The sequence below is a fragment of the Eucalyptus grandis genome, chromosome 7 (genome assembly GCF_016545825.1).
Source record: "Eucalyptus grandis isolate ANBG69807.140 chromosome 7, ASM1654582v1, whole genome shotgun sequence".
In the NCBI taxonomy this organism is placed as follows: Eukaryota; Viridiplantae; Streptophyta; class Magnoliopsida; order Myrtales; family Myrtaceae; genus Eucalyptus; species Eucalyptus grandis.
The window spans coordinates 55,464,933-55,488,114 of NC_052618.1; the positions used below are offsets into that span (position 1 = coordinate 55,464,933).

Here is a 23,182-nt window from a genome sequence, read left to right on the forward strand (position 1 = left end):
AGGACTGATGAGCAAGTAAGAGACGGAGCATAAAATTTAGAATTCCAAAGTCTGAGCGAACTTCGATCATACTCTTGTCTTTTGTGAACTTAAACGTTGTCTTTTGTGAGCTTAAACGTTTGTGATCTTGAGAGAAATACCAAAAGAGTGACTTAGTGAGATAGTGTGATCTACGTGTTTGCACTCAAAATTGTAATCTCTTGTTGATCATATAGTGAAATCCAACCATAAGGTTGTTAGCGTGGGAGAATGAACATAGGCTTGATCTAAGCCGAATCACTATAAATTTCGTGTGCAACATTTTCTTTCCTTAACTCATCTTATTTAAGTTTGTTGCATCTATTCCATCGCATAACAAATTTTGAACATCTATCATAAATCTAATAGCTCGTTTGTCAAATTCTGATCCTTATTCAGACTTTGCTCGAAATTTATTTTATTCAGTATTTATTTGTCAAAACTTCTTTTAAACACGTATTCACCCCCTTTTAGATGTTCATAGTAGCAATTTCACTGGCGACGCGATCACAGATGACTATGAAAAGCTCTCCATACCCCCTTCTAGGTGTTCATAGTAACAATTTCACTGGCGACACGATCACAGATGACTACGAAAAGCTCTCCAAGGACATCTGCCAGGTCTTCTGATTGGGACCCGAAGAGGGCTCCGATGATGAGCTTAAGAGCCACTTTTACTATTTCCAGAATCGGCCGCAACGCTTTTTTCACGTAGATAGTCACTTTGCTCTCTCGTGAAGCTTCCTTCTGCTGCTGACGCTCTATAATCTTCTTCTTCATACACCTAACGTGGCAACTGTAGTTCTCGCTGGTACAGTTGTAAGCCCATCCCTTGGCATTGCCCTTGCATATGAGGCACTCACCTTCGACCCCTTCCATGAGCTGCAGCACGATCTTATGTTCGCCAGTCTCTTCGATCTGCGCAGGGAGTGACGCGCAGAGCGGGTGGAAGGCACGGTAATTTAGGTGGTGGTAGAGGCGCCAGTAAGGATTGCGCGAGCCATGTGCCTTCTTGTGCCGCCATTTGTACCTGAGCATCCGGACTTCCTCTCCACACGTGACGCAGCACCGCGCTTTGCGTGGCGCCCTCTCCTTTAACACGAGATCCCCAGTCGGATAGGGATGGTGGTTGCCAACAACAGTGGCTGAGGAGGACTCAGAGGACTCCGAACTTAAAAGTTCGCTGCAGCACGGGTGATAATGGAGATTGCAGCCCTCCTTGCACAAGTAATAGGGACCAAACCCTGGTTGTTGGCACCCATTGCACTGGTACACGCTGCCACTTTTTTTCTGGTCGTGATAAATTAGTTGGTGCTCATGGCCACGAATCATCATCCGCTTCCTCATGCTCTTACCCTTTTGTTTTCCATCGGAACCCTTCTTCTTGCTAGAGGAAGGAGTGTTCCCCATGAAAGAGATCGTCGTGCTTTGTTTTCCACCGGAACCCTTCTTCTTGCTAGAGGAAGGAGAGTTTCCCATGAAAGAGATCGTCGTGCTGATGAAAAGTGGAGATGTAGCAGGTTATTTCAAGGGTTGATTCGTTCTTGTTAATGAAGGAGGTCTGAACTCTAAACTGCAATAACACCTGATTTCTGGCAAATCCCAAACTCCTGCACGGGACAAAAAGAACCTCCTTATTTAATTAGAAGCAAGAGAATCGCTTAATGACAGTAAATAAATTTGATTCTAGACTCGAAAGTTCCTGAACTCTCTTTTAAGATGCTCATACTTTATTGTCTTATTCTACCCTACCAAAGAGTGGTGCATACCGAACCAAAACAGCCAGAAGTACTTTCAAAACCAATTGCTAGTACTACCATATATTCACATGTTGCTACTAATAATAACCACATCACTCACTGAGCCTCGTCGGTATCGAGAGAGAGAGAGAGAGGGGAGAGGGAGAGGGAGAGGGAGGGAAGTAGGCGGGGGCTGAAGGAGCAATGTTGGTAGCCAAAGACAAAGATGAGTACGTAGATGACATCAAATTAGAGCTTTTTGTGGCAATTTTCGAAAAAAAGCAAATGATGGCTACACTTGGCATTCATCCAGCGCCAGCAGTGTGAATATTAGAGATAGTCGGTGGGCCTATGAAGCCGGAATCGAGCCAAATCCCTAAAAATTCCCATGGAAACCCTAAAAACGTAGTCCACCGTTCACCGCGTCTTCCCATTGTCGGGTCTGTCAAACAGAATGATGGTTGGCTCCAGTTTTGTGCTCGTGGCGGAGATAGTTGATGGGGGAGAGGAGAGGGAGGGAAACGATGGGCTAGGGCTTACTCGAACTCAGAAACGAACCCAGTCAAATTATGTACGATGCAACGTAGAGATAATTGCAGGTTAGATGAGATGATAAGGAAAAAGGGCCAAACCTAGCGGGAAGTTTGTTGCGGGTAGATTCAGACTGCGCCCGATAATTTCTTCTCCTTTCGTTCCCTCCTTATAAATCCTGCAATATCCTGATATATACAAGAAATCATAATCATTGTGGTGAAGAAAACTAGATGTAGATAACATGCACAACAAGACTAATTTCTGGTCGGGGAACTTAACTGAAGTCGAACTCAAACTAAAATGGCGAAGATGGGGGTTGAAGGATATGCCGTATATATAGCATGATCACTGCAATATTCGTGCATTTTTTAGGAAATTTCCCGGAGGTTGCGTCCGTTAAGTTACTAACTTTCGTTGACACTATCTAATAAACGTGCATATTCCCTACTTGTGCAAATGGATACTATCATAATCATTATTCCGACGTGCCAATATCGTGTTAATGTTTGTCCGACAGGAGCCTAGATGAAGTACATAGCGGACTTAAATAGAAGGCATCATTACGTCCCAAGGGACTACTTGCAATTCTCTGTCCCTATATGCAACTCTCTCTCTCTCAAGTCAATGATTGGAAAAGTTCAAAGTCACGCGTGCTATATTTAGAAACCGAGTAGAACAAGCTAATGCGAACCGGCGGTATAATGTTTGGCGTGCTAATTACTTATATAGACTTGATGTAACGACTCAACATACGCGCATATAGGAGCCAATGGAGGTGGTATTTAGGAGGATACTTCGCTAACACGTTTGTAATCTAGACTACAAGAAGTTACTTTACGTTGTACCTGAACTTATGAACTTTTCAACACATAGTGGGTAGGTTTAGACTTTGAAAATGCTCCGAATTTCTCTCTCCAATCCCTGGTGGGGAATGAACTTATACATGTGAGTTCTTGCCCAAATTTAGATCTGTTAAACGGATGGGTCGGGTTGAAAATGACCTAACCTAAATTGAGTCATTTAACATGTTTCGATCCATTTCATACAATGCAGATTTAATAATTCATATCCAACCCGACTCATATTGTTAAAAATATTTTATATTTGACCAAATTTAGAAAACCTCATGCCTAAACTGAAATAAAAGCATAAAGTGAGCGAGCATGACATTGAACAAAGGGGAAAAAGAGTGAAGAGAGAGTCATGGAAGGGGACCGAGTTTAAGTAAATTGCAAACCCATTTAACACTTATATATATATATATATATATATATATATATATTTATATTTATATTTATATATGTTTCGCCGGTTTTATTTCCACAACAGAATATGTTTCACCGAAAGTTGTTTATCGGTTTTATTTAGAAATGACAAAAATTCCATATCAACTCCGAATAGAGGATATCAAATGCAATGCAAATATTTGAATTTTCAACTTCAAACAACACCATATAATACCGGGCTAAATAAGAATCCAATATGATGATAGACCCACTGACTTTGGAATTGAATCCAAACTATACCAAAATCTAATCGATGACACAGCTCATAGAAAATTAGATACAATGCGGGAAATTTAACCAATGACAATGCGCCAGAATAAAGGACACAGTGTTAGAACTTAATCGATGATGCTACACCAGGATAAAGGATATAATGCCGGAATCAAATCAATGACACTACACCAAGGTATAGATACATGCTGGAATCCAATCAACAACGGGAATCTGAGAACTACAGCTATGAAAATTAAAAGGCAGTACAGGAAATGTAAAGATAAAGGAATAACTTTCTGATTGGTTTTTCAGGGGATGGGGGGGCCTCTTGTTGAAGGATTGGGGGTATTTATGGAAGAGCTTGATGATCACCGGGTAGTTATACGTCCCTTAGCAAACGCTTCTAAACTTATCCAAATTCCTTTTCCTTCGTGTGTCACTTGCCCATTTCCTCTATAGCCTTGATAGTGCTTTGATGATTCCTTATTTATTGATAGTAGTTTCATGGTTGGGTCTTCAAATGATAACTGCTTCTCAACCACATGTACTCTTGGCGCCTACATCAAACATTTTCATAAAAGTTTGCCGCCGGAGCCATTTGAAAGGCCACTAGATATTCGTCATAGTATTCCAACAACTAAACACACGGCCATCTTCTGCCTTGTCATTGATCATCCAATTTTTATCCTTATGCCTAGTGATAATTGGTTATATATCAATTCTTCCCACATGACACACATACTACTTCGTCTATCCCATTATTACATCCTCCACTCTTGTGACAGGCAAGTGATGGCGGGATCAATTTTGAGTATCAACAATATATAATGATGTTAGGTATACAAATGCCCATTTGGATGTGACCGATTCCAATTAACACTCATACGCATCCTACTCATTTAATTATGTTATTAGAATTCCTCATTTCAGTTTGCTTAAAGCATCTAAATTTTCTGCTAAAACTCTTTGTCCTCCTAATAACGATGATACTATTTTTGCCCAAATAACCTGATTTTACTAGTTATCTCGCCTTCAGTGCGATTATGTATATATATTGTCTGCAGATAATCGAAGACAACTATCGACTTATAGCTGGTTTTTATGACCATGGGGTTATGATGGTTGGTAGGAGAACACATTTAATTTACTAGAATGAAAATGTCCGCTCACCATCAAGTTTTTGTTCTCTTACGGAATAAAAAGTTCATAATATCTCCCGGTGGGCAGCTGAGTTAGTTCGGCTTTGGGCACTTCATCACAAAGGTCCAAGAGTCGAAACTCCGTAGCTGCTAACACTTCTTAAGTGGGGGTCCATGGTAATGGGGTCCTATGTTAGTCTCCCCCAAGGTATAGGAGCCCGGCCCTTCGGTGCCGTCTGGGCACGGAGGGCCCGTGGTGGAATCCTCGGTTACCAAAAAAAAGAAAAAGTTCATAATAATAGGAGGTATATTTTAGACGAGGCATAAAATGTAAACCTATTCCCAATTCTTTGGAATCATTCCCTGCACTTTAAAATGTTATTATAATTCTCTATCAAATATCTTAGGATCATAATGACGACGTAATATAATTTGTACTAAATTCGTAGCGGGACAGCATCCCTTTCGAGATAGCCTGGAATCAATGCTTGATGCAACTGGCTCCGTTTTAATTCTTCAAGACTCGGTATTAAAAGAAGTACATTTATACAATCCACAAAATTAACCAATGTACAATAGAGATAGCTCGTCACATGGTGAAAAGTATAAATACATTCTGCCATATGCTTGATCAAATCATGCTCAACTACTCAATTGTTGCCTTTGTCAAGTCAATGCAAGCAAAAAAAGTTGAACGCAATAGGAACCCACGGACCTCTCTTTCTGAGTCAATGAAAAGGCTACTTCAAAGTGCAAAACGCGTAGTTTATTTATAAATTGACCAAATGAATTTAATGCACACTGACGATATAATGATCAAAATGTTTGATGTAACGGCTTAGCTTATAATTGGGCTTCAAAATTTTCAAGTATTAATCTAAGGGACATGTACAGTTTTTCTACTAGAAGTAGGGATAGAATAGAATGTCGTTAGGTCAGCTTTTCGGAAAAAAAAAATTGCTAAGCTAATGAGAATTTTGCAGGTACTTGTTGGGGGAATCAACTGATAACCGGGGGCGGCAGCACTCTCTTTGATTTCTACGGCGACTGGGTAATTTCGAAATTTAGAATTCATTAACCTAAGGAAATATATTGGTTAACACGCAATAGCTTTAGTATGAATCAGATTTGGACGTCGACGCATAACGTGAATCAATTAATCTAATAGAAGAACCTCAACCATGACCTAGAGCTTTCCTTTGATATTTCACAAATTGCATCATATGTACTGGCTTTAGGATCGGCCGTCGACAAATTCTTTGACAAGGCTCATTCATCCCCAAGCCTCCTCCTCTTCGCTTTCCTCTGTGCCGCGCTTCCTCAATTTTCTTTTCATTTGCCCTCCTTAAGAAAGTTTAACGTTTCTCTTTTCTTCCTTCTTCTTTTTTTCCCGAATTTTGCATAACATGCGTTTTGCTTGCACCAATGCGAGGGTTATACACAATTGACACTCCCGATGTATTGCATATTCCATCCAAACTCGAATTCAGGTAAAGCGAATTGACGCGTCAATATGCTGTAGACAATGAACACAATGTGCACGCCCCACATTTCGCATTATATGCATGTGAAGATGAGAATAGAGTAATATATGTGCAAATCTCATCACACCATTTTCTATCGGTTTAAACTTTGACAAGAACGATTCGTAATGATTCCCAAATGAAAATGAACAAGGGAAAACGGAGAGGCTCTCGATCCCGTTGGCCAACTTCCACAATATTCAGGTCAATCGTTGAAATCCTTCACGGGTTGACCGGTCATCTCAACTGTTGATTCCCCCATTGATTTGAAAAGTCAACCATAGGGATGACCTTTCATGTCTCGACATACCAGCAAAGGACAAATAGACATCCCAATTAACGTTGGTCAAGCTTGGAAAGTGAATGCTCGAAATAATGAACTCCTCCTTCGTGTAACGTGGGATTTGGAATGATGTTAGCTTCACATAGTGCACGTCCTCATCAATTCAAGGCAAAGGCTCAAAATTACCCTAGACAGATATTTTTAGAGATGGGGTTCCCCATGGGTTCAGAGAGCAACCATTTATAGTGTAGCAATTTGCCCTGTTTCGACCCGCATATTAACCAGGTCGGTTGTGGACTCTCCAGGCCTGGCCCATAGTGGCTTAAGAAGTCCCTATGTAATTAGCAAACTTCAAATTTTATATAACAACTTACAAGACCGGCCCAAGATGTCGTGGTTTGGGATGTTGCTAAATTATCCACATCAGCATTAGTAGTGTCAAGTAAGATGGTCAGTATTAATTAGATCACTACATGAGTGATTTTAACCCAAAATTGATTAAAAAAACTAAATTGACAAATCATCAAAAGTTTTTAAATTGGCATTTCTGAAAAGGTTATGACTAAATTGGCAAATTATCAAAAGGTGAAGGATTCGATTAGGTAAATTGAAAGGTTTGAAACCAAATTGACACAAGTACAATAAGTTCATAACTTTTCTGGTAATCTTCCTCATTTGTACAAAATGATTGAAAAGATTTGAGAAAAGCCAAATGGCAGATGGTTCAATACAATAATTTGACAAAAGCATTTACATTTCAAATTCTATTTGTTTCATGGAAAATAAAAATTATAGCTTATGAAAATGGATAAATGAAAATAAATTCCGTCATCCACAAAAAAGTTAAGATATAATTATCTTCATTAGTAAAAAAATTTTTCATTGACTAATTTTTTAAGTGACAAAGATAGATTTTAGGAAAATATTGTCCGAATTATTTATTTTTAATGAAATAAATGAATCCCCAGCAAAAGCTTTTAGTGAATTGTCTATGCGGAGAGTTTTAATCGGACGAAAATTTACCACAACCCACGGCACCTTCGTAACGCAACATGCAACGACGCCCATTAACCCAAACCAAAAAAAAATAGTCAAGAGACAAGATTTCAATGTAGAAATCCATATAAGACCAGGACAGGAGAAACGACAAGTCAACAAGCATCCGCGAGGACAAATTTCAGGTACTCACAGAAAAAACCGTGAAGAGCCCGCGGTCCCTTGGCCCATAAGTGCTGTTAGAATTCTAGCTCCTCCAAAATGCTATTTTATCCACAACCGTCACTCAGCCTCGCGTTTGCCATCGCTGGGTGCGACCTAGTCGCTAAGCCCCGGCCAGCGGCTGCAGTCGCTTTCCTCTTTTCCTCTCTCTCTCTCCGCCCCCGCGCGATAAGTGTTTCCATCAAAGATGATAGGCCGCACGTCGAGCCAAATCTGGCTCCGTCGTCGCTAGAGCTGTCGATATGGGTTAAAAACCCATTTTATGACTCACTTTAAGAGGGCCAGGTTACAAATGGGTGGAAATGGATTTAAGATATCTGAGCTTAACTTTGTATGGATTAATAGGGGTTTGCACATGGCCCATAATCACTGCTCTTGACTCACCTAATCACTGCTCGGCAACAGCGCATAGCTGACACTCACGCTCGGGGATCTGCAACTCCTGGGCAAGCTGCACCGGAACGAGCCAGGATGCGTCATCGTGAGCATTGCAAGTCCTCCACGGCATCGGTTTCTGGCTGCTCGACCCGACGAGCTAGCCGCCCTGTGCTGCGAACCGGCACAGTGAAGTCGGGCGATCGAGGGAGAAGCGGATGGAAGGAGAGTGTTGCGTAGGGTGGTGGAGGTTGACGCGCGTCGGGGAAGCAGATCCGTGGAAGGAGGAGGTGACGGTGGCGGCGGAGACGCGGGATGCAAAGGTGAAGGAGGAGGCGGCGGAGGACGGCGGTGCGTGAAGTAGCTGGAGGGGGCCGAGGGAGCGGACCACCGGCTTGGTCAGCCCGGGCTAGGTCCTTCTTCTAGTGGTTGCTGCCAATTTTCTGTTGCGGTAGAGAAAGTGGATTTCTTTTTCAAAGAGAGAGACACAGTGGCTCACGTCCTGAATGGGGAAGAAGATGAAGCTTTTTTAATTTTGATTTCATTTTTCAAGAAATTAGATTTTTAATTTCTTTTTCATCTTTTGGTTTTACTTTTCATATTATTTTATTGGAAAAGCATGAGATATCCCTACGTTGAAACATACTCGAGTAGCAGTGATATCCGATCTCCATTATTTTTTAGCTCGATTTGTAAATTATCTAAACATTATTTTTGTTTATACATGAATCGATCAATTTCAAACTCATTAATTGATAAAACCAAAAAATAACCTTTAAAGTCATTGCCCCAGAGTCTAAATAGAAAAAAAAAAAAAAAAATGCAGGAAAATTACAAAATAAGATTTGAAATTTGCCTATTTCTTTCATTTTTTTTCTCAGGCTATTTATAACTAATTTAAAAAGCAAATGAGTTGCTCATATGAAACTGGGCTCATTGAATCTAGGTCACAAAATGGGTAGAGAACCCAATTTCTCTAGCCCTAAGTGTTTATAAGTATTTCAATTTATAAGTTTTTTACGTTTTTTATTTTATTTAATAATGTTTTCTTATTTAATTTTTTTTCATGCGATGTGAAACTTTTATCTAATAACATATACATGTGGAGAGCTTAAAGTGAGTTAAATAAGTGGATATAGGTTTTCCTATAATATTAATTTTTTTGATAATATGACTTGGGTTGTATTGGGTTAGGTCGTGTATGGATCCGATTAGGTATAGATCATTAATTTTACATTATATAAAAATGGATCAAAACAAGTTGAATGTCAATATGGATTAGATCATTTTTTACCTGACCCAACCCACTAATTTGACAGCTCTAGTCATCGCTAGCCCAACCATATTGAAGCTCTCAAGAGAGAAAAATGGGAGTGAGGAGAGAAGACGCAAAAGAAAGCACACGCAATGATGTAGAGGAAGAGAGGAGGATGTGGTTGGGAACTTGTGGGTATTTAGGGTGTGTTGGGTTCAAAAAAATACAAATACTTTTGGGTTAAAGAGATTATCTAAAGTGCTAGTAACGTTTAGTAAAATCTATTTTAAAAACACATTAGTTAACAATTTTAATTTAAATGCCATTTGGTAATAACTACATTCTATAAAGGACTTTTGATAATTTTTTCCTAAAAGATATCTCCAACTATTTGCCAGCAAAACTTAGCTACCAGCCAACAAAATCAACTATCAGCCAACCTCGAGATTGCAAGCCAGCAGCAAATTAGCTTGCCAGTGACCTGAACCATCACTGGTAAGGTCACGTGAGATGAAGATATTTTCATAATTATGAAAGTTGATTGAAAGCAAAATTGGAAGAAAAAGAATTATATTTGCATTATGAAAATGCAACATTCCAAAACACCTTTGGACGCGCCTTGAGCCAAAAGCCAAAGACCTTTGAAAAATGCAATTGTATTTTTCCAAAGTTCTTTGAAATATTTTATAAACGACATCCGTATCTACTTGAGAGACATTAAAATCCAAAGGATTTCGTAAATGTTGAACCATACACACTGTTAGTTGTGTAGCGAGGAGATAACCAACTTACTCAATTTTTTATTTATTTATTTCTAACTAAATTATAGTTTTACTTTCATTTTTCAATTTACTTCTCCTATTCTAGGAAGGAAAATCTGTTCTCTCAAGTAAGCACGAAAAAAGAAAAAAAAAATTGACCCGCGCTAGTGTATGGATTAACATGTGCGGGTTTACATGGTGTTGTTGTTTACATGTGGAACTTTAATTTGTAAATATCCTCTTTGTCCAGTGACAAAACAAGACTGAATTTTGATTATAATTCACATTTCTTCGAAATCGTTATTTACTCCAATAACATCGAAATTCACTTTTTGATAAAAGTAACCGTGAACTTGTGTATAAAGGCGCGTTTGATAACGTTTCTGTTCAAAAATTGTTCCAGGGAATAGAAATAAAATAAAATAAAAAGTATTTTTGTTCCGGAACAATTTTTGACTAAACACACATTTGGTAAACTTGTTCCGAGAACAATTCTTTTTTGTTTCTTTTAATTTTTTAATATTTTTATTTTATTTTATTTTCCTTTCTTTTTCTTTTTTTTTTTCTTTTTGGCCAACAGTCGGCGGCCTCACGGCAAGGCTCGCCGACCCGGGGCCAACAAGGCTCGCCCGCCTTGGCTAGGTGAGCTTGGCTCGCCTAGATTCGGCGAGGCCAAGCGCTCGGCCTCGCCTTGGCTAGGTGAGCTTGGCCTTGCCTAGGGCCGGCGACACTCCGGCGAGGTCGCTAGCCCTCGACGGGCGTCGCTGACCCTCGACGGCCGGTTGCCGGCCAAAGAAAAAAGAGAAAAGTGTTAAAAAATTTTGTTTCAGAAACAAGAAACAACTTTTTTTTTTTTTTTTTTTGGTTTCTTATTTTTGTTCTAGATGTGTTTCTGGGAACAAAAAAATAGTTTTGGAACAAAAACGCACACAAATGCGTTTTTGTTCCTTTTTTGTTCCCAGGAACAAAAAAACAGAAAAAGTGTTCAAAAACAGAAAAAAGAAATAATAACAAACGCAGCCTAAATGTCATTGATGTTGAAGGAGGATAATATTTGAAATGTGAATTACCGAGAGAAATCTCAATTAAATGTGGGCGCACCAATAATTCGAGATTAAAATTGATTAATATATACTTTTAAGTAATATGAAATATGCAATAATGAAATAAAGAACCAAACCGCTAATGAAACGACAGAAATTTAAGAGGCCTCATAAATGGTGGAGCTAACATGGGTGGGTGGTGGCTCAGGGAATTTGCGTTTACTCGAGTGGGGCTTTTCTTTTGGACTGAAAATCAAGTTGGGCTTAGCCACATTTTTTTTTCCGTAAAACATTTTTTAAAAATAATTATTTGCATTGCTTATAAAAAATGAAAAATATTTTTATTGTCTACAAAATAGTCAAACATATATTATTATTGATATTGAAATATTTTTCATTAATTAATTATTTTAAGTAGTCTTTTTTAGAAAAGTATTTTCCAAATCATTCATTTTTCACAAGATTAAACCTTAATAATTACGAATTTCCAACTTTCTAAGGTTGCTTGTCCAAATAAAAGTTACATAAAACTCATAAAATAAACCTACATATCTAATCTATCAATAAAATATAATTGGGGAAAACTTTTTTTAGTATGTTTGGTTCAACTTTCCTAAAGGGCTTTCACCTCCAAAACCCTTAGAGAAATATTGGAGTATTTGGCAAGTCTATCCAAAAGGCTTTCAATCAAATGCTGGCCTTGAAAAAGTTAAAACTCAATACTAATAGGGACTAGTTTTAGATTTTTAGCATCTGACCAAATACTTAAATTATTATTTTTTTTCAAAACTACCATAATAAATTTTTTATTTTTGGTTTTATTTCTCATTGTTCCAAGACTACCCTTACCTTCACTAGAGTCAACACAGTGCTTAATATTTTTAATATAAAAGAAAAATGAAATCCAAAAGTCTTTTATAAAAATAGATTTGCCAAACAATTTTTACCCCAAAATAATTTTGCGAAGAATTTTTTATCAAATGCAATTTACATTTCCCCAAAATCCTTTAAGTCAAAAATATTTGCATTTCCCAAAGACCCATTTCCAAAACTGAACCAAACAAAGCATTTATCTCCCTATTTATTATGAAATCACATTTCAAAAAGTAATGATCAAAATTTATGAATGAACTCCATCCACTGCCAAACACCCACCTCGTTTGCTAAATATTAATTACTTTGACCCATTCTTCCATTAAGAAATGACCATCCTCTTCCTTTCTTTGGAGTTAGCTCCTAGTCTATCTTTTCACATGTCTATTCTATTTTTGCACACATGCGTGGTGCATGCTTAATGCTAGGATTTTTAAATTGTATAAAAGAGAGATTAGTTACATGCATGCGTTACGCGTGTGTGCGATTATTTTTCATTTTCTCTTTCGCCACTAGATATTTATTCAAAACTTAGAAAAAAGAAAACGAGAAAAGATGATAATGATTATTACAATGTAAGGACAAATAGAGAAAATTTTAGAGTAAAGTTGGTAGCTGATTTTTTATTTTATAACCTTTTTGTCCTTTTTTTTTGAACGATTTCAATTTCTTTGAAGCTAAATTGCAATATATTATAATATGCAGACAAGGCCTAAACGGGAATTAAAAATCGAGAGAAAACTCATTCATGACATATACGCGTGCGCTTGGAAACTCATGCAAACTCTGGTTCATTTTGGTTGAGAAAATTTTGATATTCTCGCCTTATTTCCTCGATAATCATTAGAAGTGTCTCCAATTATCAAACATTACTTGTCTCGACTAAATCCATTAGTAGAGTAGTCACTCCTGTAGACCTTGTTTTAACCTTCATGGACGAAGAGAAAAATCAAAATTATCATAGAACTCAATATCATCATAAAAATAAAAAATCCATCATTTATCTTAAGGAAAAAAAAGTTATAAAACCAAAAACTATAAAGACGATGACACATTTACCTTAGGTTTTCTTCTCTTTTTTTTTTTTCTGTAACACCAGAAATTTCCAATTTATACCAACGAGTATCATTAAAAATTTACTTATATGGACGCAAGAAAATAAACAAACGACGTTGACATGACGATGAAAATATTTATTTTAGTTAAAAAAAAATCATTTGATTGAAATTTGATAGGAAATGAATGCGTCACATAAGTATAAGTTTATATTTTTTTATGTCATAAGAAAAATGTCAAAATGAATATAATTTATAATTTTTTATGCTAAAAAAACATTAAAATAAATATGTTATAATGTGCATAATTTCTCCTGGCTTTTTCCATCAAATATCAAACATGTCCAAATCTGGTGCTCCCCCACGCGTTGACATGTCCCAGATCGGAGAGGAGAACAATTAAGAATTAGGTCAACTAATCGCAGTGGCCCCCCTGGCTCTTAGCCATAAAATCAATCTCTCTTTTTTTTGCCATGAAATGTATTTTACAAACGTACTAAACACCAAAACCTCAGTTTTGATTCGTTCGCGAAATGATTTAGACGTTTACTCAAGAACAACGGATCCCATCGACATCCGCATTTTTCGTGAAAATCGTTTCTCCCATCGCGCACGTAAGAAATACAAATCAAACAAAAAAAAGGCCAAATCAGAAAAATAAAAAAAGCTCGAGTTATAATGGCGTGTGGTTCATCAGCTAGATGAGGCAACGCATTGGCAGAGGCAGGGGAGCAGTACCAGTTGGAGAGTTAGCTCTCCCACCTCCCCAACCATCCGCCTTTAATATCATCGCCCGCGTCCATCGCTCCAGCTCTCTGCCCCCTCTCCGTTTCTGTATAAATCGCGTCCCTCGTCTCGCCCCACTTCTTCCTGCTACCGGCCATAGCCAAAATCTCCCCTTTTCTTGCCGCTTTGAGCCTCGGATTCTCGAGCTGGTTTGGCGGATCTGGAGCGAAATCGCCGGGGGGAGCAGAAGGGTCGCCGTTTTTCTCCATTCGGTGAAGTGGGTCTGTCGTTTTTGTCCATTTGGTGAGGTGGGTCGGTCTCCAACATGAAGGTCTCCGTCGTCTCGCGCAGTGGCAGGGAAGTGGTCAAGGGCGGCGTCGAGCTCAACGACTCGGTACGCACTGACTCCCTGTCTCTCTTTCGTTCTCTCGATGATTCGCTAGATTCGATTTCCGTTACGAGTTTTAGTGTCGTTCGTTCTAATTGGTGAATTCGAATGATTTTCAAGTGTTCACGGTTATGGTATTAAATTTGCTACGTGTTTCGATTTTGCGGTGCAGGCCACCGTGGCTGATCTGCAGAAGGAGATTCATCGCAGGAGTAAGCTTTCTCGAGCTCTCCTCTCTTTGAACATCCAAAATAATTTTGCCGTTTGAGCTGTATTTATTTGCTCCGCTGGTTGATGAATTGCGTGCACTTGTACGGGCACATGAGTTTAGCTTGCGGTGTGGGTTAAAAGGACTGGCGTTCTTCTTTGTGGAAGGCTAGGCAACTTCACGTTGTTTTTATAGGAATGCCTTAGACAAGAAAACTTCCCCGCTCTGGACTTGTAAAATCTGGGTTAAATTCATTTTTCTTGGGATGTCAACTTTGATATAGACGGTCTTCATCCTGTGGAATTCATTTTTCTAGATAGTTAATAGCGGTATTATGAATTAGCTAAATCATCTATGTCCAAATAACAATGAGTTAGATGAATTACCAGAAACTGCAATTATCTATGCACCTTTAGTTTGCGTGCATATGATGTTTACACCAGCAAGGCCACTTGTGACATGGAGATCTACATGTTTAGGATGAGTAGAGGATGAGATCTCTTGCTTAAGGAAACTCAATTTACTATTCTGCACCTTCTCTAATTGTATTGTCTAAGGCACTTGGCAAATAGTGCTCAAATCTTTTTGAAGACGATAAATAATAGCTTGTTTGTGAGACATAACAGGACCTATGAAAGTTCTTTCTACTCTTTTCGATATTCAGTAAACCTCATTTTGGAGTTATTGTTCCCTTTAAAGATCTTCTGCTACCAAGTTGAAAAGTCATCATTTCTAGTGCTTTGATCACTGCGGGCCTCCTTAAGTGATTACGCAAATTATGGCTGCTAACTATGATCATGAACCTTGTATTGTCCAATGTGTATGAGTATATATAATGAACCTTTAATTCTCTCATACATATTGACTTCACATTTGGATAATGAACCTGTTATTCTCCCATATATACATTGGCTTCACATTTGGATGGAAACCGGTTAGCCGGGACCCTCATGTTCATTTGCCTATGATTGTTTTGGAATTAAGATTACTATATTAACATGTTCCTGCGCCTTTGCATCAACAGCCAAGAAATTCTATCCTTCGAGACAGCGGCTAACACTCCCTCTCCAGCCTGGATCAAAGGAGAAACCTATCGCTCTTAACTACAAAAAGAGCCTTGAAAGTTACACTGAAGGAAACTCAGCCAATTTAACTGTTGTATTCAAGGACCTTGGACCACAGGTTTCTTACCGTACTCTTTTCTTCTGGGAGTACCTCGGTCCCTTGATCCTCTATCCCATCTTTTACTTCTTTCCTGTGTACCGCTACTTTGGCTACGCTGGGGAGCGCATCATCCACCCAGTACAGACTTATGCTCTGTACTACTGGTGTTTCCACTACTTCAAACGAATTATGGAGACATTTTTCGTGCACCGTTTCAGCCATGCAACCTCACCCCTTTCTAATGTTTTCCGGAACTGTGCCTATTATTGGAGTTTTGGGTCATACATTGCTTATTATGTCAACCATCCGCTTTACACTCCTGTTAGTGACCTCCAAATGAAGATTGGTTTCGCATTTGGGGTGCTTTGTCAAGTTTCAAACTTTTATTGTCATATCTTGCTGAGAAATCTTCGGAGCCCAGATGGGAATGGAGGATATCAAATTCCTCGCGGCTTCTTGTTCAACATCGTTACTTGCGCCAATTACACTACTGAGATTTATCAGTGGTTGGGTTTCAACATTGCGACCCAAACCATTGCTGGGTATGTCTTCCTTGTGGTTGCTGCTTTTATCATGACCAACTGGGCCCTTGCGAAGCATCGCCGCTTGAAGAAGGTAATTTTTTCTGATGCTTTTGATTCACTTCATGTCTACATGTTTGCCAGAGGCATCATGATTAACAGATAAGTTAGATGTTAATTTTCTACTCAGGCTTCTTATATCTCGTTGCGTTAACCAATTTCTGTTCGTTTTGCTTGAGCTCCACTTATAGAGTCCATGTGTGATGTATCAGTAAAGTGTGCTATGAGTGTTCTGATAAAATCATGCTCGGTTGTGGAGCTGCTGGGTGCATATCTACAAGAAGTACTTATTAAGGATGGACTGAGTCGACTTATTGCAGAGAACTTTTGCTTTGTCCAAGTACTGAACATCGCCTGATTATGTTTGTGTTAAGATTGCTCTATGTTTCCATGAACATTGTTAGGTCTATGCATTAGCATCCTATGTGACACCAGTATATGCTGACTGGTTTGTTGAATCTAGAAATATCACTAATTGGTGATCTCTAAATTTTTCGTACTTCTGGCATTGCATTTGACAATTTCCTGTTGAACAGCTGTTTGATGGAAAGGAAGGAAGACCACGATATCCAAGACGCTGGGTGATCCTACCTCCCTTCCTGTAGGAAATTCCACGTTATGTCGGCATCTCCATTTAGCTGTGGTCTGATTCTGGATCAGCTCCTTATTTAGCCAGCAGTCCTAGACAAATCTTTGTAATCCAACTGAATTAGTTTTGTCTAGCTGTCGCTCTGCTTCTCCTTTTATATGATTACATGGATTATGGCGTGAACCTTATGGGTTCAATTGTTTTATTGGCAAGGTTCTGGATTGATCTTCATGTGCTATTGCCTTTCCAATGTCTATTCATTTATCATCTTTTCCCACAGAACGATGCCCCTTAGGCTGAACTTGCATTATCAATTATTTGTAGTGTCAATTGTGATAACGGCCATGAGCTGTTCAATATTATTGGTGATTACTTTCTAAGGATCACTTGATAAGCGGATAAAGGTTGGACTCTGTTTCATAGGTGCATTCAAGATAAGATAAAGTTTTGCTTAACTAACAAAAGGACCGGACAGCATATCGAAAAGACTTGATCAACTTAACCAACTCATGCTCCCACGTCTTTTCCCTAGTTCCTAGCCTGGTTTCAGTCTTGAGGATTTGCACATGACCGTAATCATTTCAACATATCTGCTGCTGAGTCATTTCCATCACATTCCAAAAGCTGCGGATGGGCAAACGCAAGGATGTGATGGAAGTTCGGTGCTACACTAGTGGGCAATGCCAGATCCAAGACACCTTTTTGAGGCAGCCATATTCATTCATCATCATTAAATCACATTCCCAGATCCAAAAGCCATCCTTCTTTTCCCCTTTTTTTCAGACAATCGCCATGGAAAATAAAGCATCCCGATAGCTCAGCACACGTGCATGACGCAACGGTGATTCGTAATCTGAGAAAACCCACATTCGGACAGATCATACAAGCGTGTCGATGTTCCCATCTATTGTCAACAGGCTCCACACATGGTGCTCTGCTTCTGTCTAAAGGCTTAAAGGCGCCGGAGCCGCTTTGTTTAAATTTCCTGGCTGTCCTAACCTACGTGGTCGACACATTATTAGGACCATTCTTCCGAATACTCTGCACATCGCCTTTGAATGTGTCGGTGCAATTACCATATTGGGCCCAGCTGATCATCGTACAAGCTGTGTCCTCACTGCTGTCGTCTTCGTCGACAGTTATTATGGCCTGAGGGTCGTTCAATCTTTTATTTGGCGATTATGAAGACGGCTCCTAGTAACAAGAAGCATTACTGAATTTCAAGGAATGAAATGGGAGTGTAAAAAATCTCTCTATTCTTGCTTGGAAGCAATTTCCACATCGAAGTGATTAGTCCACAGTGTGAAGAAAAAGGACGCTAGATACTTAAATGGACCAAATCAGTGTATGTCTTGTTCTTTTTAGCGTAAAAAAACAGTATCACCATCTTAAGTAGGAGCTGAGTACAAAAAATAGAACGATATCAGAATCATGATCCTATCTTGGATTTTGTTACCCTATCCAAAAATATTACGAGAGAATCTTGTTCATTTATTTTAGAGGAGATACTATGCATATCTTCATTTATAGTTGCTCCATTTAAACATCGTCGGTGAATAACAAAGAGTATAACCAAGATACTTGGGAATTTCGAAAATCAATTTTGTCTAGCATGTCGAATTTTTGTTATTTCATAAATAAATTGCCTCATATGTCCACCCCTGTTGTCATGTCATGCCTGAAAATGCAATGAGGTTCTCGATTAACTCCTAAAGGCCCTAAAACCCAAAAATGCTCATCGAGAACAAAGACAGATAAAAAAGAAAAAAAACTTGAGAGATGCCATGCCTAAATTGGTCTCCGGACAGCCCAAAAAGAAGAAAAAGTGAATTACATTTCGATATATATATAAATTTTTTTTTTTTTTTTTTTTTTTGGGTGGGGGGTCGATGATTACATTTCAAATGGAAAAAGGGGGAAAAAATGGGGGTGGGAGAGGGGGACTACTAAAGAGAAAAAGAATAAAAATGGGGGAAACAACACCAGGGAGGGGAGGGTGGTGGCCAGCCACTCATTGGCGAGCCGCGTGGGGCGGACCTACGCATCCAGGCTGTACAATCCAACGGCCCTCCTTCCTTCTCTCGCCCTCCATATATATATATAACGGCCCCAAAACCCCTCCCCCCCGTCCTCCTTTGCTCTCTTTCAAAACACGCACTCCCGCACCCTCCTCCGTCGTCGCTCCGCTTATCTCTCTCGCTCGCCTTCAATCTTCGCATCTCTCCGCAGGTCCATCCCCTCTCTCCCTCTCTCTCTCTAGCTTTCTCTCTCTCTCTATCTCCCGCCGGATCTGCCCGCGATTGCTTAGATCTGCGCTTTCCGACGTCCGTAATGCGCGTCGCGCGGTGCTGCGGCCGGCGCTTCTGGAGTGGTTTTGTCTGATTGCGATGCTGAGTCGCTCGGGAGGAGGATCTGTTGATCGGACGAGCTTTTTGTCTGATTACGACGCTTGCGTTTCTTCTCGTCGCGTGTCGCGGTTTCCGAGGTGTTTTTCTGAGGTTGTGTTCGATCGTCGGGGGTTGGTTGTGGGAGTGGCTGAGCTGGTGGATCTGGATGAGGATTGGCGTTAGGTTGCCGCGTTCTGGTTGTTTTCGTCTTCTGCCGGTTGCATTGCGGTGTTTGAGCTGATCTCCGGCTCTGAGCGTCGTTTTCGAGGAAGTGACTAGGAAGTTGGTACTTCGAGGGGGAAATGCGGTGGATCTGTCTCGATTGAATGTGGGGAGGGGTATCGTATCTCGGGGCCGGTTGAGATTGCTCTTGTTTCTACTTTTGTTAATTGTAGTCGGGCAAATGTGTTTGCGGTGGATCGTCTCATTTTGATTTCGGTTTTTTATTTTTATTTTTTTGAATTGGTGATTTTAAATCGTGACTTGATTTATCTGATTTTCAATTCTGTAGCATTTTCTCGGGAATGATTTTTCTAACGATCAGCTTATTTGGTTATGTCGTCGCCTTATCCATCTTCCTTGGAGAAGTGCATGCTGAAAATGTTCTAATGTACATTCTCCTAGATCCATCATTTCGTTGGTTGCATGTTTGAGATCTTTGAACCGTGGGGACTATATTTGGTGGTGTCAATGGCCGCACAAAGATTTACATATGTATGGGTGGAAAGCAACGTCGTGCTGTGTCGATCAGGAGAACTGATTATGGCTGATGATGTTTTGGTCTCTTAATTTTCTAGTTGATAGAAGGAAGCTATTTGGCCCGTCTGAATGTTTAGAGTGGATGCTCTCATTGTGATATGCACTGATATTTGGTTTCACATTTACTTTTGCCCTTGGTAGCTCTCTAACATGGGCAGTACTTTTATGAGTCTGTATTATTTGAAGTACAGTTGAGCACTTATATTTCTACTAACAAAAGCATATTTGTTATTTACTCATCAGGTAGAAGAATATGGCAGATGCAGAGGATATTCAGCCACTCGTCTGTGACAATGGGACTGGGATGGTCAAGGTAGATATCAATATCGTTTTGGAGCCATCATTATTTGAATATGGAGAAGTTGCGTGTGTGCATGCATGCAATTGTTTTCAAAGATGAGATTGCAGTGATTGATCCTATCTTCTTTCTAGGCTGGATTTGCTGGCGATGATGCTCCACGTGCTGTGTTTCCCAGTATTGTGGGTCGCCCTCGTCACACTGGTGTGATGGTTGGCATGGGCCAGAAAGATGCATATGTTGGTGATGAAGCTCAATCCAAGAGAGGTATCTTAACATTGAAATACCCAATCGAGCATGGTATTGTCAGCAACTGGGATGATATGGAGAAGATATGGCATCATACTTTCTACAATGAGCTTCGTGTAGCCCCAGAAGAGCACCCTGTTCTCTTAACGGAAGCTCCTTTGAATCCCAAGGCCAATCGTGAGAAGATGACCCAGATTATGTTTGAGACCTTCAACACACCTGCAATGTATGTTGCCATCCAGGCTGTCCTTTCCTTGTATGCAAGTGGTCGTACCACTGGTAAGCAATTTTTGCTACTTAAGACAGGCTGGCTACTAGATGTTGATTTAACTTGTATCTTATTGAAATTTCGTTCTCAGTAAAATTAGCTGCCCAAAGGTTCCTGGAAGAGTATCTTGCAATTATAAGTTGCTCTCTTGCTTGAACATTATACAGAACACCCCCTACCTCCCCGTTCCTTCCCATCCACCTCCTCTTCCCCTCTCTCTCTAATGAAAAAATGATTGGAGGGGATTCCGATTCTGAGATGTAAGTTGTTTGAATCTTTTGTGAAGTAATTGCTTGCTGATCTTCAGCAATGGTCTACTAGTTTGTTATCTTCTGTCCTAATTTCTGCTGTGTGGAGGTTCATTTCTCTCTTTTCTTTTCCTTAATAAAAGGAACTCAATTCTTAGATATGACTCTTTTGCACAGGTATTGTGTTGGATTCTGGTGATGGTGTGAGTCACACTGTGCCCATATACGAGGGGTATGCTCTCCCTCATGCTATTCTTCGTCTTGACCTGGCTGGGCGTGACCTCACTGATCATTTGATGAAGATCCTCACTGAGCGTGGTTACTCGTTTACCACCACGGCGGAGCGTGAAATTGTGAGGGACATGAAGGAAAAGCTGGCTTACATTGCCCTTGACTATGAGCAGGAGCTGGAGACAGCCAAGTCTAGCTCTGCAGTCGAGAAGACCTATGAGCTGCCAGATGGACAGGTGATTACAATTGGTGCCGAGCGTTTCCGGTGCCCAGAGGTCCTGTACCAACCATCCATGATTGGAATGGAATCTGCAGGCATTCACGAGACCACATATAACTCCATTATGAAGTGTGATGTGGATATCAGGAAGGACCTTTATGGCAACATTGTCCTCAGTGGTGGTTCTACCATGTTCCCTGGAATTGCTGATAGGATGAGCAAGGAAATTTCTGCGCTGGCACCAAGCAGCATGAAGATCAAGGTGGTTGCTCCTCCTGAGAGGAAGTACAGCGTCTGGATTGGTGGTTCCATTTTGGCCTCTCTCAGCACTTTCCAGCAGGTTTGTTGCTTTTCATACCTTGATCTTTCACATGGATACTTTTTATTATGTCAGAATAGATAATTAGTAATGGTGATTTGGCTTTGTTTTTGAGTGCAGATGTGGATTGCGAAGGCGGAGTATGATGAATCTGGTCCATCAATAGTGCACAGAAAATGCTTCTAAATATTTTGAAAGGATAGGGTTGTGGATCAAAGAAGTATCACTTTAGGAAGAACTGCGACTTGCATTTCTTTCTTTCTAGCTTTCATTTATGCTTCTTTCTTGTTGTTCTCATGTTGGAGTGATGACTTTTGAGGAGGTGAGGACTTCGATTGCCAGAACGGTCGAATTCTTTGATTATTAATATTTCGGGATCTCTCTATATTGCTGTGCACGGCTTCTGTAAGCCCAACAACCCTTTCCCCTCTTGATGTATGCTTGTTTCTTCGTAGAGTTTCGAATGATGAGATGGGTCATCTAGTGTTGGAGTCAAAGGTGCTTTAGACATTAGATCTTCGTGTTTACAGAGCAGTACAATTCACCTATATTTATTCGTTCGTAGTGGTTGGACATTTTGGTGTTTTTCTTCATCCGGATTTGACTGAACCGAGTGCCCCCTTCCACTAAGCTCATCAAATTGATTTTTTCTAACTTGCAAAGAATGGATTCTGAGCTGAAAGATTTTGATCAGAACGGAGACAGTGGAGGCACATATCTCGTCGTTCACTTGAAAAATAATTGATTGGGAACCCGTCGAATTCAATACTTTGACGTCTGAAGATACAAGCGAAGTGATTAATGTTCTGCATCCATGGGTGGAAATTTTGAGATATTCGATGTTATTAGCCAGATTAGTCGACATTTATATGTTTCGATGCAACAACTAGATGTTATTTGTAAGAGTTAATATTACGAAAAATCTTAAATTGGAATGCCTGTAATAAATTTATTCTAAATAATTTTTTTACCACAAAAACCTTTAATTTATAAAATTTATATATTTGTGATAAATTTACTTTTTATTAATTCCCTTTAAATTAGATTAATATTACGAAAAATCACAAATCGGTATATTTGTGATAAATAAAGGGTAAAACTTCAAATTGATATACCCGTTAACTATCATGTATCATTTAATTCAACTATATTCGGAAAAAAAAAAAAAAAAACTTAGCATTTTGACGACAAAAGGTTGAGTAAACCAAAGTCCAATCCCTTCCCTTTAAGAA

General features: G+C 39.5%; 3 protein-coding genes across 3 annotated transcripts; 2 read left to right on the forward strand and 1 right to left on the reverse strand.

The window, feature by feature from the left end:
* Nucleotides 1-431: 431 nt before the first annotated feature.
* Nucleotides 432-2,575, reverse strand: LOC104454292. Its single transcript, XM_039318276.1, has 2 exons — nt 2,390-2,575; nt 432-1,628 (listed from the first exon to the last, which is right to left on the reverse strand). The coding sequence occupies exon 2, from the start codon at nt 1,495-1,497 to the stop codon at nt 562-564; it is 936 nt and encodes a 311-aa protein (XP_039174210.1). The 5' UTR covers nt 1,498-1,628; nt 2,390-2,575; the 3' UTR covers nt 432-561.
* An 11,405-nt stretch (nt 2,576-13,980) lies between these two features.
* LOC104454293 (very-long-chain enoyl-CoA reductase) lies at nt 13,981-17,253 on the forward strand. Its single transcript, XM_010069103.3, has 4 exons — nt 13,981-14,435; nt 14,602-14,641; nt 15,662-16,416; nt 16,919-17,253. The coding sequence occupies exons 1-4, from the start codon at nt 14,367-14,369 to the stop codon at nt 16,985-16,987; spliced, it is 933 nt and encodes a 310-aa protein (XP_010067405.2). The 5' UTR covers nt 13,981-14,366; the 3' UTR covers nt 16,988-17,253.
* A 1,815-nt stretch (nt 17,254-19,068) lies between these two features.
* LOC104454294 (actin-1) lies at nt 19,069-22,447 on the forward strand. Its single transcript, XM_039318190.1, has 5 exons — nt 19,069-19,200; nt 20,361-20,430; nt 20,550-20,943; nt 21,358-21,971; nt 22,071-22,447. Exons 2-5 carry the CDS (start codon nt 20,371-20,373, stop codon nt 22,134-22,136), a joined length of 1,134 nt encoding a protein of 377 aa, XP_039174124.1. The 5' UTR covers nt 19,069-19,200; nt 20,361-20,370; the 3' UTR covers nt 22,137-22,447.
* The last annotated feature ends 735 nt before the right edge of the window (nt 22,448-23,182 follow it).

Excerpts from the sequence above, each read along its gene's own strand:
- LOC104454292 (XM_039318276.1), bottom strand. The coding sequence starts at position 1,497 with ATGGGAAACTCTCCTTCCTCTAGCAAGAAGAAGGGTTCCGGTGGAAAA.
- LOC104454293 (XM_010069103.3), top strand. The coding sequence starts at position 14,367 with ATGAAGGTCTCCGTCGTCTCGCGCAGTGGCAGGGAAGTGGTCAAGGGC. Across the intron at positions 14,642-15,661 it reads GAAGGAGATTCATCGCAGGA|CCAAGAAATTCTATCCTTCG; the intron begins GTAAGCTTTCTC and ends TTGCATCAACAG. Across the intron at positions 16,417-16,918 it reads AGCATCGCCGCTTGAAGAAG|CTGTTTGATGGAAAGGAAGG; the intron begins GTAATTTTTTCT and ends CCTGTTGAACAG.
- LOC104454294 (XM_039318190.1), top strand. The coding sequence starts at position 20,371 with ATGGCAGATGCAGAGGATATTCAGCCACTCGTCTGTGACAATGGGACT. Across the intron at positions 20,431-20,549 it reads ATGGGACTGGGATGGTCAAG|GCTGGATTTGCTGGCGATGA; the intron begins GTAGATATCAAT and ends TCTTCTTTCTAG. Across the intron at positions 20,944-21,357 it reads TGCAAGTGGTCGTACCACTG|GTATTGTGTTGGATTCTGGT; the intron begins GTAAGCAATTTT and ends TCTTTTGCACAG.